Raw genomic sequence first — 16,875 nt, forward strand, 5'->3', positions numbered from 1 at the left:
AGGAGGCAAAATCACACACAAGGGAAAACAGCCATCAGGTCTCTCTGTAGTAGTCTAAGGGCCTTGGCATTGATCCAGCCATGGCACACTTCTCTGGTAAGTTATCAGGGTATTCAGTGGTGTTCTCTACAGCGCTATGCAATTGCAGGTAATTCTTAATGAGATCTTTTTCTGTGTATGCAGTTGCAGTAGTTCTTTCCTTCATAAGAAAGATGCTTTCACTGAGCAAAACAGCTTGATTTGAACAGAACAAGACTTCAGAGACTACATATGTGTCAAGTAGCTTACAAAACATTGTATTTCATCCATAAAACTTCAGAGGAAGTTAAAAACTCATTTCTCTCTCCAAGAGAACACATTTCCCGTTGCTACCAAAATTGCAAGGCAAGAACTGGACACTTAAAAAGGAGGCAGCTTAAGAGATGATGTGTATCAGGTGGTTCTGGGATTTATGTGTCCCCTTTTCAGCCATACTACAGCTCACTTCCAGGTACAGAAACCTGACTAATGAAGGTAGAGCTCTTAATATGGGCCAAAATTATATCATTTTATCATCAGATATGCCTGTTCCATTTCTAGAGTAAACCATGACAAGTATCCTCTGCAGTACAAGTATGTATTGTTTTGAAACCCTTTAATTACATTTGCATATTGAAATTATATACAAAAATAAATTATATACATCTATGATACAATCTCCTCTTCCCCTGACCTGAGACTGATTGTTAGAAAGTGTCACCCCAACTTGACATCATTTTGTAGCCTCTGAGCTCTTCCTGCACATGACTGCAAATGACTATGTGAAATATCGGGAAATGAACTACAACTGTCATCTGTTTTATGGATATTTCATCTATGACACAGTTGAGACGTGCACCTGTGAAATGATTCTCAGGATTAACTTTTGAATCACCTCTGCTTCTAAGCTATCACACTGATCTGGATCATTAGAGTAAGTGAACTGAATGGCAGAGCTTTGCACTCATTATTAACAGAGATAGTGACGACATAGGTACAATAATTTTGTTAAAATGTAAATAATTGTGCTCTTACTGGAGATCCTGGAAATCCAGGCTCACCGGATTGTCCTGGTCTACCAGGTTCACCCTAAGGAAAGAAAAAAAGGAACACATGAAAATAGCAAATGTGAAAATATATATATATATACACATATATACATATGTATATAAAAAGATTCCATTCAAACTAACGAGGACATTCACATCTGTATTATATATCTTCACTTTACTGTAACAATTTCAGCGATATGAATCGTCTGCACATGTGACTAGCAATGTGCATTAGAGACATTAACTTTAAAAAGTTTTTAACAAAGAATTGCAGGAACTGAAGACTGGTCCAAAGTGCATCTCAGCATCACATGATGGTGCTGCAATGTAGTTTTCCTGTGTATTAATGAGGCAACGTTTTGCCATCCTCATGTGGACAGTCGGCTCACTTTAATTTTCCATGGGAACAGAAATCTAAATCTGCCTGCATTGTAGCTTGTTACTTCACCTTCTGTTCAAATCTTTTAAAATATGCATAACTTCATTCTAGGTCGGTGACTACCTTTGGTGTGATGTAACAGAAAAAAATGGTAGAACCAAACAACCATATTTTGAAGATTAATTGAAGTTCTCCAGAGTCACAACCAAACATTCCTTTATATGCATCAATTGGTTCAAATACATGCAGGACTCTGGGCTGCAGGAATATGAAAGGCTTCCGAAAAATCATTTGTGGACAAAGAGAAGGTAAAGTGCATCACAAATACAATTAGAGAGACCCATACATCCATCGGAAATGGAGGAAGTTCTTAGAAGAGTTTCAAGATTTTGTTTAACTGCATTGAGTTAACCATTTCCAAAGATTCTTATAACTCTTTGTACAGTTTAATGGGAAAGCAGCTGCTACATAAGATCTGGTAATTTTTTTTTACATTGAAATATCCAGCATCTGCAGTTTTCAACTAAATTCCAAGTTATAAATCACAATTCAGATGGATTTAGTGTGTTTTGCAAACAAATAATATATATCTACCAGTAAATTCTCAGGCTATTGTTATAAAGCACATACATACTTACACAACATGTATAATACATACATCTTAAATACATGTGTACGTACATGGATAGGGTCATAAAATCAGTTAGGAATATAACAAATTATTAAGTAGTATAAAAAAAAATAAAATACTACATTTTATTGTCCAGATCCTGGTGTATGTTATCATTACAGTTCTTTTAACTCATCATGCAATCCCAAAGAGAGGAGATGCCTTCAATTGCCCCCTCCTAACTGTGGTATATTACTATGTTTGATTTCAAGAAAGACACCTCAGTTGAAGAGCCGGTTGAGCCAATAAATAATAAATAGCCAGTGCTTAAACCTTAGGTATGATGGTGACATATAAGGAAAAGAAAAAATGGTCCTGAAAAGTGTTGCTAATATTTATAGTTATGACACTGCACTTAATGAGGACTATGATTATAAAGAAAAAATACAAGAGAGTTACAACAACCACATGTTAGTCACTGTCTCAAAGATGCCAATATTTGTTTTATTAAAAATAAAGCAAGATACAAAATAATAACAAACTTACATCTTCACCAGGTTTGCCTGGAGGTCCCTCTGGTCCACGAGAACCAACTGGACCCTAAGAAATAAATATATTTGTTGAGAAGTCACTTTAGCCATCACTGAAATATATATTTGTTCCATTTCAAAGTCTGGTTTTACAAGAATAGATGTAGAAAAAGGATGATTTTATGCCTAAGCACACTTTCTTTATTTTGCAGTGCTCCTTCTAACCATCCTGCCCCTAAAATATATTCTCTAGGAGGAAAAAAAAAAAAAACACAGTTGCTTTTGAGTCATTTTATTGCCTCCAAAAGATAAAGTTCTCATCCTCCTTTCTGTAAGTTACATTACCAGGTACAGTTTTACCAGTGCTTAACCATTCTCAGGTCTATACTGGAAAAGTCATAATGATTGTTGATACTATAATCATTATTATGCACATTCAATACCAATTCAAGTTCACTGATTTGGGACAACACGCTTTGAACAGCACAACTCTTGACTGAAGTTACTTAATAGCTTTGGCTGAGACAACACGAAAAAATAATTGGTTCTGAATAAGGAAGTATAATATATTGTTTGAAATTTTATTGTAGAAATGTTTGTATTTATTAGTCTTACCATAGGTCCTGGATCCCCAGGTTCACCAGGTGGGCCTGTGGGGCCAGCACCACCCTAAAATTAATCAAAGATGAATACAATTACAAATTCCAAAAAGTAAAAATATAAGGATATAAATTAAAATCTATGATCAGGAAAATCACAGCCCGTGGGACAATCTGGATTCTAATGCAGAACCAGCTCAGATTGCAGAATGAGTGAAAGTTGGATACTAAAGTCCTTCGTGATGTAGATAAATCCTGTGCCCTACACAAATCCCACTGGAAACTTAACACCATGCCAATACTGAAACCAGAACTGTCACCATTTTCATTTCTGTTCCCTCATTAAAAAAATGTGTGTTGGATTAAAACCTCGTTAAAGGTCTAATGAACTGCTCTTTTTGAGTTAATCTCTCTGTACAGAATACATCTGGAGCAGGGCTCTTGAAAGCAGCACATTCAGCTTCACCTCTAGACAAAAACGTGTTCATCTGTGCATCACTGAAGATGGACATTGCCTCAGAGATGCTCACACACACCAGTTACTATGTGCTTTCCCTTCAGCTCTGGTCAATTATCTGAAATCTGCCGAGGTGAAGTTACTCACTTGTTTTCCTTGGAGACCTTGAGGACCTCTTGGACCCACTGGACCCTATCAAAAACATAATTTGTTACACACTGGAAAGTACTCTTTCCTATGTAACATTCATCCTACAAAGACAGCAACACGGCTTGATAGTGACCTCCAAGATAACATCTATATGCTCTTTTACTCAGGAGATGGATGATACGAAATACGAAAGTACATAGAACAGAAATTTCCAAACTCAAAAAGCCACAGAAGTGTAAATTCATTAGCGGCTGAAAATATGGGCTTGCTTGCCTTTTGGAACCTCACAGTCCCTGGAATCAGTTGGAATAACCGGGTTGCCTGCATAGATCCACCGAAAAAAACATAATAACGGAATAGAGTTACGGGGAATAGTCTTCCCTTGAAGGGAATCTCATTACTCAGATTCATCTCATAATGGAATCAATGACAAAATAAATTCACACTGCTGTTCTCAGCTGTGAGCAGCAAGAAGCAGCAATGGAAGGACATATTTTCATGAATCATACAAACCACCAAAACAGCTTCCAAATGCTTGTGGTTTGTTACACAAAATTCAGATTTCCCCTTAAAAAGTTTCATGGGATTTTAAGAAAAAACTCGTGCTTAATTGTAACTTATACTGTGAAGTAAGCACTATCTTCTCTGGAAGTATTTCTCTTGCTTATTAGCGATACAAAAATATCTACAGCAGACAATAATGTGCATTTTGACAGAGGCTCAAGATTTGTGTCTTTTACACACAATTCATTGATGTTTACTAAATTTTTATGAGGCAAAATCAGGAGAGTGAGTAATAGGCCACTTAAAAATTCCAATCAACATTAAAAACAAAACACAATGCTTCAGCTGATTGACTGTCTGTTACGCAGCTTACAAGGAAAGTAAAAAGATATCAGAGAACATGATGAATCAATCCAAACACAGTGAGTGTCAACTGACTTCAGTAGACATTGTGTAAGGCCTTAGACCTAGACACTGAAAAATTCTTCAAAAGAGATATTAAGGCAAATCATATTTGAGAACAACAGAAGAGATACAAGGTCTCAAGATGAATTGAGTGAAAGGATTAATCAAAAAGATGACAAACAATAAACTAGGACAGACTGGTGAAGCATTTCATTGCATGTGCAGACAGTAAATTCACTGAAGAGAGACACTCGTGAAAAAGCCAAGTTCTTTGAAGAAATCACTGCAAAAGTTAATCCCAAGGTAAAATAGCAGATTATCTTTGGAATTTTTCAAATTCTATTGAAACTGATGGTTACTGGTGGGGACCTGGAGAGACAAGATTCAGGTAGACAAACTCATGGACAGTACAATCGCTAGAGGATGGTTTCCTTAAGAATAAATGTTAAAAATAACAGCAAAGAGGGTAACAGTATCTTCAAGATACCACAATGTGACAATACATGTAGTGAAAAGACATAATATTCAAAAATAAACACCCCAGGAGTTCTAGCAGAGTCAGCTTAGGGTGGTCAAAGAGTTTCCAAAGATGGTTAAAAATTTCAGTGTTACTGTTAAATCCCCCATGCACTAAAAGTAAAGAGCATATCTAAACAGTGACAGATGCCAATGATAAAACTGGACTCACTGGAGAAATAAGATGTCTGTCTAAGAATAATAAAGAACAGCTTTCAATTAACAGCTGGTTTTACATATAATTTTTAACATTACTACCAAAAATAACTGTCTTTGGAGTCACAATGTTAAAACAAGCCTTCAAAGTTGCTTATTTGCTTATTCTGCTTTCCATTATACCTGACACTTTTCAGTTACTCTGCAGTGACTCCAGATAAGAGAAAACCAGGAGCTATTTTTTCTCTTGTACCTTACTGTCAGTAGCTGCTGTATTTCAGAAGGAAGGAAGGAAGACAACAAGAAGGCTAGAGGTAGGGGGGGAAATGCTTTCATTTTAACAATATTTTTTCACTTTTTTCCAGGTACTGTACAAAACATCACTAAAATATACTGTATATCCGGGTTCTAGAGAGGCATAGCAAGTTGAAGAGGATTAATTCCCCTTTGGGCTTTTGCATATGTACTCCACTTCTGCCCAGTTTGGTCTTACCACTGCACCAGGCATCAGTCCCATGTGACTACCAAGTCCAGATTTCTCATCCAGTCCGGCCATCTGAGCTGCAAATGGCTGAAAAAATAAGATGGGTGATTTTAGCTGTCAGTCATTTTGATGGTTCATAAGGCAAACATCCATGCAACTGCATCTTCATCATTTACATTGGCTTTGCATGGCTAAGAACTAAATTATTGGTTTAATCATTACAAGTTGTGTTCCCTGTAAATTTGAGGAGGTTTAAGGCTTCAAGAGCCACCCAAATGCATCATTTTGTTGCTTCCTGTTCTGTCTCTACCTTGATTTCTTATCAAACAAATGGAAAAACAACGAAAAATAGGAAAGCCTCCTGCGAAATCAATTAGATTTCTTCTACCACCTTCAAATTTAAATCACACCTTAACTTCACCTGCAGTATTCTTTCACATCTTCTAAGACTCTGTTGTGTTTTCACTTATTGTGCTTCATGTTCAGAAATATTTTAGGGTAAATGGAAATGTAGCTGATTTTATGATTGCAAATTAGATTTTTTTAAGTGTGTTGCCCTTATCCAGCAAAATTGAAGGCTAACGCTGTTCATGCCAAATCATAGAAACAAATGAGAGCAGGGAGAACCTTCAGTGCCCTCCTTCTTCTGCAAGCACACAAATGAGATCAACAGTTTTATTTTGCTTCATTCAGAGACCTACCCTCTCTCACGGCAGGCCAGAGCTTACAGTGGTTGAGAAGGAGCAACAGCATAAATGTGCATTCAAGTCTTCTAAGATAATCTAAGGAATACAAACCTGTGCTGGTTTGACTGAAAATTAGGTAATTTTCTTTGTGCAGTTAGAAATCTTTCTTTTTCATAGCCAGCACGGTCATTATTTGGACTTAGTTTGAGAACAAGAGATAACATCCCAGCACAGAATTAATGTTTTTAATTGCTCTGGTCTGAGAGCCAAGGATACTCTGAGTGCTCTGCCCACAGGTGTCAGGCAGCGAGGAAGGGGGCATGGATGGGGCAGAGCTCGACTGACATCCAGACTGATCAATGAGAGTATTCCATCCCACTAGCGTCATGCTTCACATTTAAGGAGAGTCGGGATCTTCTGGTCTCTCTCTCTCTCTCAGGCATTCTTGCTCTTGCTCACTCTCAGGTATTTTCTCTCTTGCACATTTTTTTAGTTCGTTTTTTAGTCAGTAGCAGGGGAGTTTGGTTCAGGACATTCAGTTCGGCCATTTGCCATTTTCCAGAGGCCTCTAAGCTTTTCTGCCTTTATCCTCTTTTTTCTCTCTTTGGGATCAGCTGTTGGGACAAGGTGCTGCTTCCTGGGACTGGTTGCTTAGTGTGGATAGAGTTTGTGAGGAATTGCATTGAGTATCTTCCACTTTATATTCTATTTCTCTTATATATATATATAAATTTACTAGTAGTGTGTTAGTATTTTGTTATTTTATTAAACTGTATTTATTCCAGTCCAAGTTTCTCCTTTCCCTTTCAATTCTCTCCCCTACTGGAAGGTGGGCACTAGGAAGGGGATGAGTGAGTGGCTACGTGGTTGAATTCCTAGCTTGGGTTAAACCATGACAAAACCAAAAATGTCTTAGATTTCTGGTCACACCTATTATTTCATATATTCTGTGGAAATCTATGAAGGATGGTGGTCTAACACCTATCCTGGTTCTTCTGTGATTCTAAGGGGTTCCTCTGTGCTGAAGATATTTACTGGGGCTGAATTTGCTAGATTCGGGACTACTTGGTAAGGTGGTTAAGTCAAGGAATGCTGCCTAAACTTGCAAGCTGTTGGCCTACCACAAATATTTAAGCTTATTGTCAGTGTAACTACTGTTTTCAGTAATGTTGCAGGAACAATTGAATGAGAAATCAAACATATCTTCCAAACAGCAACAAATGTGTAACTGAATATACTTGAAAATTTCAAATATGTATTTTATTATCCATCATATTTAGTGTTCCATAGAATTTGGGGAGGGGAAAGAAAAGGAAAAAAAAAAAAGGAAAGAAAAGTTGCAAGAACACCTTGTCTGTATCTATAGCTGGTTAGCACTGCTTTTCACAAACAATTCCTTACTTAATCTTCTCATTGTTGGTCGAAACAATTACAGCAAAAAGTATACTTAACCACATTTTAATTTCTCTCATTAGTTATTCTGTTATTTAAAATTCATCGTGGATTTTTTTTTTCTTTTTTAATGTTCTGTATTCCTGATTTGGTACACCAGTTTTTTTGTGCTATTGCCCAGACCCCTTGGGTTTAAGTCAGGTGGAAGTAACGGAACTCTACTGAGGGGTTTAGATTTGGGCACCTTGGCTTTTCCAGATGCTAAAATCCATTGCAAAAAGGTGTGTCCTTTCTGAGGTTTCTCACATTCTAATTGCCCCAGTTTTTGGCAGAACTTGCACTGCCCTTAGCTGCTCTCCCTCATGACTGGTAGAGATGAACCGTGGCCAGAGTATTCCATGTTCACTGAAGCAAAGAGAAGTTACTCTCTGTGTTATGTGGACCGGGCCCAACACTCACTCCATTTTCTACTAAAGCAAGTGTAAAACTTACCCTGCTTAGTCCATCTGGTCCTGGGTGGGTTGGATGCCCTGGAGGACCAGGGTCACCAGGCTGGCCAGGGATACCAGGTTCACCATCAATCCCTTGAGGACCACGAGGACCCTAGAAAGAAAATCAGAAATGCCAACACTCTGCAAAGGTATTTGTTAAAATCATTGTAACTAGCAAACAACTGCCTCATTTGTGATAAATCTGGGTTTCTACAGAAAGATCCTCAAACAACATCTGCCAAGGCCTGTTCCTACCTTCAGATTAGAAGCACTGGGTAAAACTAGTCATGAATTCAACATAAAAGTAAACTGCAGTAATTTCTCTCACAGGCTCTTTTAGACACTCAGGCTTCCTATCATTCCATACTAGAGAATACTGTTCCTGAAAAACTATTTGGCTATGCACACAAAAAAGAATATCAAGAATTTACTTCTAAAATACAGATAGGTCAGATGACTGTACACACAATACACATGCTTAAGAAACTCCAGCATAAGGCTGAATTTTTACAGCCACCTGACATCATGAATGGTTTAGGCAGCTCATCCTGTTGCTGAATTCTCAACATAGTTCCACTGCCAAAAATGCAGAGGAAAAAAAAAAGTTCTTTGGTGTCAATGGTATCCCTAGCTAGAATTTGCAGAATAGGCTGGAGGCCACCCCATTGTTCTCATTTTGATCACTCACTTTTGATTCCTAAACTGCATTCACCTTATCTCGTGCCAGCACCAAAATTAAATATGGAAGCAGCTACTAAAACATTAGTGGAACAAAATCACCAGCAACAGGGCCAATAAAGACATGCTTCAATCATAAATACAGACTTTGAAGTGCTTGTCACTACTGTTTCCTCCATTAGAATGAAAATGCTTGACTATGGCAAAAAAGAATTTTATACTGTATAATGAGCTCTTCTATTATAAGGACCCTTAAATACAAAAGTTTAGAAGCCTGGCTCAGTGAATCATCTTTACAAACATAATTATAATTAGATGGCTTGTATTTCCATGAGATGAGGTTTCCTTGCAGTCTGCGACACATTTCAGTGGAAATTATGTCTGATCTTTTATGGTTTGAACTAGTATGGTTGCCATGTTAAAGAAAACGCAGCCCCCTGGGAAATGGCTACATTGGGACAACACTGACAAGAGGATACCTGGAAACTCCCAGTGAATGAGTTAATTTTTTTTATTATAGAATCATTTCAGTAGGAATAGACCCTCAGGATTATTCAGTCCAACCATAACCTAATTCTGGCACCAAACCATGTCCCTAAGAACCTCATCTAAACACATTTTAAATCCCTCCAGGGATGGTGACTCCACCACTTCCATGGGTAGCTTGTTCCAATGCCTGACAACCCTTTCTGTGAAGAATTTTTTCCTAATATCCAATCTAAACCTCACCTGGCACAACTCGAAGCCATTTTTCCTTCTCCTGTCACTTCTCGATCTACCTTTACACTCTGAAATTCCTGTAACTCTAGCAATAAGGGGAAAATATTTTTCTTATCAGACATGCATGTAGACACACACACACCCCTACTAGCAGAATGAGTTGTGAATAGATGGTACTCTGAAATAAATTAGAAGACTTGTGGATGTTGGATGGAAGCAGAAGGTTCTAGCAGAAAACTTTGTTATTTAATATTTCTATTATAAACAGAAGTACACACTATCAAACCTAAAAGTGCATACTGTCCAAAAGAGGAAAACAATGAGTTCTCTTCTTTCCTTTGTTCTCAGAGTAAAAAGAAAATAAAGCTAAACGTTTAAAAAAAAGACAGTTGCCTACAGCTATTGATACCCAAACCAAGACATCTTAACACAATCTGATACAGAAAAGGGTCCTTTTTTTGTTTCTTTTAAGAAAACGATGTAGTTTTTGGTGACCAAAAATCAACCTGCTTCAAGAGCAACATTGCAACCCCCCACACCCCAAAAAGTCCATGAAAAGCATGTTTGTATTTGCAGGTGGCAACTAATCAGTGATATATAACAAATGTGGGGGAGGGGGTACTAAAATCTTGAGTATAATTTTTTTTTTTAAGTCCTTTTATTTTCTTTCACTGTCTAAGGCCAGCCAGGTTTAAAACAAAACAAAAAAAAAAAAACAAAAAAAAAAAAGGAAAACCATTCTCAGACAGGCCACGAGGTGGCAGAGTTTAACCACGGAACTGGCTCAGCTGGCCTCTTGGCTGGGGCTGCTGCTGCTCGGGGTGGGTTGCCTGTAACGGAATAAAAGGAAATGCAGATCCCGGTAGAACACTCTCAAACTGCCATCTGTTTTGACTGCTACTGCAATTAAAATCGAGTGTAAATCCGTATTGAAACAAAACATATCAATGGTTCTGAGCATATTTTCCATATTCAAAAGATCCTTTGTAAATACCTGAAATTGTATCAGGCTGAAAAACTCGCCCTCCCCAGGTGCATTTTTCAAATGTGAACATTCTATTCCCTAGCTGTTTCTCTCTCATTATTACACTAACAAAGAATTTGAAGTAAAAATTACATTAATACTTCTGAATTCAATTTACATCCAGGGTTCCTCCTTTTGTTGAAAAAAAAAAAAAAAAAAAAAAGAGATCCATAGCAAGGTCGAATTCCTCCTCACTAGTCAAGTAGGAGCCCATTTCAAGAACTAAAAAAAAATCCAAAGAAAGAAACAAAAAGTTTGGAAATGTGTGTTTTGTAATATCACCAGTTGGTAATGTATTTACCCAAACTGATTTTATAAAGGGTGTTTGTACAAGATTAGCTGCTCCATGAGGTATTTTAAACAACCTGCAAAGTGCAGAGAGGTTTTCATAACATAAACTGCAGGTGTGAGTTAACTTTTTTTTTCATATAATCACAGAATCACTTTGGTTGGAAAAGACCATTAAGATCATTGAGCCCAACCGTTATCCTAACACTGCCAAGTTCACCTCTAAACAATGTCCCTAAGCGCCTCATCTACAGGTCTTTTAAACACCTGCAGGGATGGTGACTCCACCACTTCCCCGGGCAGCTCGTTCCAGTGCCCGAGAAACCTCTCAGGAAAGAAAGCAGACATAACAAATCCCACACAAGCAGTCAATTCGTAACTAAAGCAGTGCTCTCTGATCTCAGACCTACGTTCTGAGAAACACACGGCTCACCAGAACCTTTGATGTAATGTTTTCAAAGAAGCTGACAGGTTCCTAATCCCTCGATATTCCTTGAAAGCACTCTAATAACCTGTGTCAAAAGAACTCAAAACTATTTACAGCCCTTTTATATTTTAGGTGGTTCTAGCCACCACTATGTAGACACATACAAGGGATGCATGACACAGAATCAGAAACTATTTAGCATTTCATTGATAATACTGCACAGTAGTAAAGCACTTCAGATCTCTCTATAAACACAGTCAAGATTCCTCTGCATACCACAAGATTTCACAATTACTTCCATTATCCTTTTACGCATCTTGATAGTCATTCATCAGACAAGCATCTTACAGTGTTCTAGAGAGAAGCAGTGGCTTGGCATCCATCTCAGAGGCTACACAGTTGCTCCATTGCTTTAGGAAAAAGTGTCATTACCATATACAGAAAACAGGTACTTGCTGGAGGAACAGGACAAAGGACTCAGTTTTCGGGCTATGCCTAAACTCAGTATTGGCTTGCTCAATCCTGAGGGACAGGAAAATATCCACACAGAAATTACAATGCTACAACTCCTGAAAATCTGCTTTTAGCAGCTTCTGCTCTTTGACCTAGCTTTTTGAACAGGAACGTGTCGTCTTTGGCATTTTCAGCACTCTCTTTTGGCCTTTCTGTGGTTCTCCGCATGCAGACACTGAAATTCCCTTATGAAGTCTTTATTTCCACTGAGCAATCTTGATTATATTATTCACTAGCATACCAACATATGTAGTCACATATTAACTCTTGCTAACTTTCTGAGCTTTGCCTTTTCTGAAATACTCTGAGCCACACGGTTCACACTGCTTCTGATGCACAGTACAATCCAGCAGAAAGTCAGAGAGTTTTTAAACAGGCAAATGTGATGTTCCAGATTCGTTCCTTTTTAAACCTGCCAATTATCTCAAAGTATTCAGGTTTCAATCTATCCAGGGAATGGCACAATATAAACATTTTTCTCTTTGTTATCTGATCCTTGGAAACTATGAGGTAAGTTCTGGTGACTCTAGAAGACATGGAGACAGTTTAAAGCCATCTAACTTTTTAAGGTTACTGCAGTACTTAATTTCTGAGATATTTAATAACTTACAGGTCTTCCCTTTGGTCCTCGTTCTCCTCGTGGTCCTTGTGAGCCTGGAGGTCCCTAAAAGAAAGATTATAAGTATTAAGTACCTTTTGAACTAGCTAACTATTAATAAAGCTCTGAAAATAGGAAATGCAATGCTTATTTCAAAATTAATCTGCGGGGGGTTTTTTCACTTGATCATAAAGAAAACAGCTACAATCACCAAGTATTCAATATTTCTTCTCAGTTGTGCCTTGCCTAAAGGGAGAGAAACCAGGATGCAGAAATCTACAAAATGGTTTCATCTCTCATGTGCTTCACAGGTTAATTTAGCAAAGGTTTTCTACATGCTGGAGGCTTTTACTGCAGAGATGTACAGGTTTGAGAGACTCTTTTGCTAGTCCAGGATTTCTGCCTGCTCAGCCACAGCCAGACAGCATCCTGCATCTCCTTCTACTCCTGCTAGAAAAACACTCCCCAGCATCAACCTCGCACAAAGGTCCTCAGACATATTCATACATGTACTCCAGGCACACATCCATTCACTTAGGGCGTGGGTTGACCTAACACTGGTAAAATATTCCATAATCCCATTGCTTCCTCAAAGCCAGCGTCTTTGCAGACAACACCCACTACAAGGCATGGAAGAGTCCTCCTTTGCATCATCCTCATGACACAAAAGAGAAACGGCATAAAGTGGAAAATGCTATCATCAGAGAAACAGAAGATCAAAAAATACTCACGGCTGGTCCTGGGCGGCCTCGTATTCCTGAAACCTAAAAAAAGCAATATAAATTAAAGTTACCACACAACATTATGGCCATATTTGTCATGACTACCCTACAGAAAATCAGTTATTGAAAAGTAAATATCAAGAGAGAAAATTAAAGTGTCAGGCAAATTGCAAGGCTTTTTTGGGGGGCGGGGGAGGGGCAGGGCAGGAGAGGAGGGAACAGGGAAAGGAGGAGGAATAGATATCACTGGTTCTCTCCAGTTTGAAGTCTTTTTATAAGCAATATGAGCAAAATCTTAGCAGTATCATTGTTATTCTAAAAAAGACAAAATAAATAAATGAATTACGATGACTGAATCTCAACTTATTGATTTGTTTGTCGTCATGCAAGAAAAGGATCATAAAGATGGAAAGTGACAATTTATTTCACCAGTTTTCTCAAGTGTCTCTACACTTACTAAATACTATTTACCATTATACCTTCACAAAATTCTACCTACAACAATAAAGATTATGACAGATTTAATTCAATAAGATATTTTTCCAAAATGCAATTGACAGGAATTTCTAATGTTACATGCATGAAATGGTGTAATTAATTACATTCATTCCCATTTTTGTTGTAATTCCTTAATTACTGCAATTCTGCTTTAGAGCACTTAAATGTGCTTTTCTAGGGTGTGCTGACAAATGAAGAAAAAATCAGACTCACAGGTGGCACTATTCCAGGTTCTCCTTTTTGTCCCTGTAGGAAAAAGATACAAAAACATCAGATGGAAGGAAACAAATTAACATACAATTAACTGTATCAGTTTTACCAATACCATTCCTGTGATTGTGACAAATGCTAAGACTTTTTTAAGGTTATAACTGAGACTATATTAAAGTACCTGAGATAGCTAATTCATAGTATTTTAAATGACTATGGACACTGATTAAATGAAGGCTATAAATTAACAGACTAACTGCACAATACACTGTCTAGAAGAGTCAAACTAAAAAATTACCACGATATTCAAGTACTAGAAAACATGTTGTAGTTCTGTTATTGGATTATTTGATTCATATGAAATGTAGAGCCCAGAGCAGCATTCAGATTCCATTTCTTCAAGGTATTACATTAAATTTCATATCGTTAAACCTATGGACATAAAGAAACCTTCATGTCCATCCACAGTGTATGGACAGAACACAAAATGATTTTGCATAGCTTCGGAGTGCGGGACACAGCATTTGCCTTCTGACTTCTCTTTGAGCTGAATCTGTTGACAATGATTAAGTGTTACATAAAATAATGAGGTTTAGACCTGTTTGTCATAGCTGTTTTATTAAGAAAGAAAAGGAGGACTTTGTAAATATAAAATATTTCCTGCTTTGTTCATCAAGTAATAATAAGCTGGTTACAGCACATTTATTGCCATAAACTACGTCCGCATATAGAGTTATGCTGTTTTAGTCAGTGTATAATACTTAATCACCTAAAATTTATTTCAATTATTTCTTGTAGCTGCTTACTATCTTAGAAAACCATTTATCAGAATGCATCTTCATTTCTCCTGTAAGAACAGATCTTCTCTTGGTTTAATTGCATACTGTGAGTGATGCTGACCACAGAAGCATGGCTCTGTGCAGGTACACATCGCCTCAAAGAACTCTTGGAACCAAAGAGCAACATAAAACATTTTTTAAAACTTGAATTTATAAGTATAACTTTGCATAAAAGCTCATCACACCAATGCTGTAAGGTACCAGCTAGAAGGTAGAGTGGTTTTGGGGTAAGCTTGCCTAGCAAAAGTTATCTCTTAGGCTCCCCTAAGTACACCTGAACCCAGGTGTAGCCGTAGGCACGACAGGCTGCAAAGCCCACATCCCAGCCATGTGTTACACCTATGCGGCTGCTCCAGCCCACGTGCAGCAGTGACACAGCTGTCTTGGGGTTGATACTTCAACTAGGTAGGTCAAAGCTAGCACAGGGACAGCTGGATGCCATGCACCAATGCCTTGCACCGTAATACAGATGTGCCTCCTGCACAAAGTTTTAACAATTTCAGTAGCTTGGCAGCCAAGTCTCATCAAAAACCAAGCTGAAAGTTTTAATACTTTGGCTTCTAATGACCCAGTGGTCCCTTTCCTCATTTTGTGGCATTGCTGGAGAGTAGTTTGGCACAACCAAACCACTCAAACTGGAATTTCCTTAATGCAGACAGCAGGGATTTTCAGGCAGGGGTTTCTCTATATTAAGATGAGGATTCTTGCCTGCATCCCAGCATTTTTTCCATGTGGACTGCAATCTCCCTAGCCACTGAGGAAGACCAAGAGGAAAGAATTAAGTATTTTTCGTTTCTGTGAAGTGCTCCAAGGAGATGTTACAGACTCTTTTAACAGTCGTAATAAATTTTTTAAAAATGTAAAGGGAATCTTACCTTTCTTCCTCTACCTATTAAAAAGGACAAAATAAAAAAAAAAAAAAAAAGAGAGAAAAATTAATGTTTTTGCTCTGAGAGACAGATCATGGTAAGAGCTGAGTGCAGGTGTTACAGCTAGAGCCATCCCCATCCCTGGATGCACAGAAGACAATGTATCACCTACAGGGAGCTGGGGAAGTTCCAAGAAACATGCATTCTACCTTGTTTAGGTTTGAGGAAACATTACACAAGGCCCTACTACATGCTCTCTATCACTACTTTGTTCTATATTAAGCTAATTAACAGCAATTATAACTCCTGAAGAAATTGCTTTAATTATTATATATGGAATGCAGTTCAAAAAATGCAACAGACAGCATTAATGAATACTAATTGCAAGTTAAAGAGATTTTCTTTTATGAAAATTGAAGGGGGATTGCCTCGCCTAAGTCTTTCCAGGAAGAATAAATAGACTGGAAAAGACATAATCTTTAAGGTATACCATAGAAAGTATGCGAACAGGGAGTTATTGTACTTCATGATAACTTTTTTACATCTCACAAAAGGATCATGCATCCATGTTTCCACTTTGGGGAAACGCTTTATACTGTTTACATTAACTGTTTACATATAATGTTTACATTTATTTATCTTTTGGAGGGGCCTCAAACAGAGCATTCTGTTAAAGCATCCACTTATTTTATTAGATATATATTTGTACAGTAAATCTATATTTCTCTTAATATGTTTATTACATATAGTTATTGTAATATATTTATCTTTCAGTTCCAGAGGAACCACAAGAAGAAGCCAGAATTCAACCTCCTTGAAATATCAGGATGGAATTCAGATCAACCTTTCAGTTATAAAGCCCTCTGGGCTTATATCAGACTCATAGTCAAAAGAAAACCATTCTCAGAGCAGCTCAGCTGCAACCCAAGACACAAGATAACTATCAAGTATCTGCTCTCTTCAGATTTAAACTTCCACCATGGAAACACTATGAGAAATTTCAGTATCCTGAAGTTCCTAATTCTTTGGGCTGTCTCTCTTTTCAAAAAAAGTGAACTGG

At 37.6% G+C, this 16,875-nt stretch overlaps 1 protein-coding gene across 1 annotated transcript in view; it reads right to left on the reverse strand.

Moving 5' to 3' along the window:
• COL5A2 (collagen type V alpha 2 chain) overlaps positions 1 to 16,875 on the reverse strand; it is a 172,988-nt gene that overhangs the window by 37,907 nt on the left and 118,206 nt on the right. Inside the window, exons 4-13 of the mRNA XM_065841028.2 lie at positions 15,822 to 15,835; positions 14,111 to 14,143; positions 13,409 to 13,441; positions 12,690 to 12,743; positions 8,431 to 8,541; positions 5,870 to 5,947; positions 3,793 to 3,837; positions 3,205 to 3,258; positions 2,606 to 2,659; positions 1,054 to 1,107 (exon numbers count right to left, since the gene is read on the reverse strand). Of these exons, the coding sequence (XP_065697100.1) occupies positions 1,054 to 1,107; positions 2,606 to 2,659; positions 3,205 to 3,258; positions 3,793 to 3,837; positions 5,870 to 5,947; positions 8,431 to 8,541; positions 12,690 to 12,743; positions 13,409 to 13,441; positions 14,111 to 14,143; positions 15,822 to 15,835 (530 nt within the window). The remainder of the gene's footprint in view (positions 1 to 1,053; positions 1,108 to 2,605; positions 2,660 to 3,204; positions 3,259 to 3,792; positions 3,838 to 5,869; positions 5,948 to 8,430; positions 8,542 to 12,689; positions 12,744 to 13,408; positions 13,442 to 14,110; positions 14,144 to 15,821; positions 15,836 to 16,875) is intronic.

Source organism: Patagioenas fasciata, chromosome 7, assembly GCF_037038585.1.
Source record: "Patagioenas fasciata isolate bPatFas1 chromosome 7, bPatFas1.hap1, whole genome shotgun sequence".
In the NCBI taxonomy this organism is placed as follows: domain Eukaryota; kingdom Metazoa; phylum Chordata; class Aves; order Columbiformes; family Columbidae; genus Patagioenas; species Patagioenas fasciata.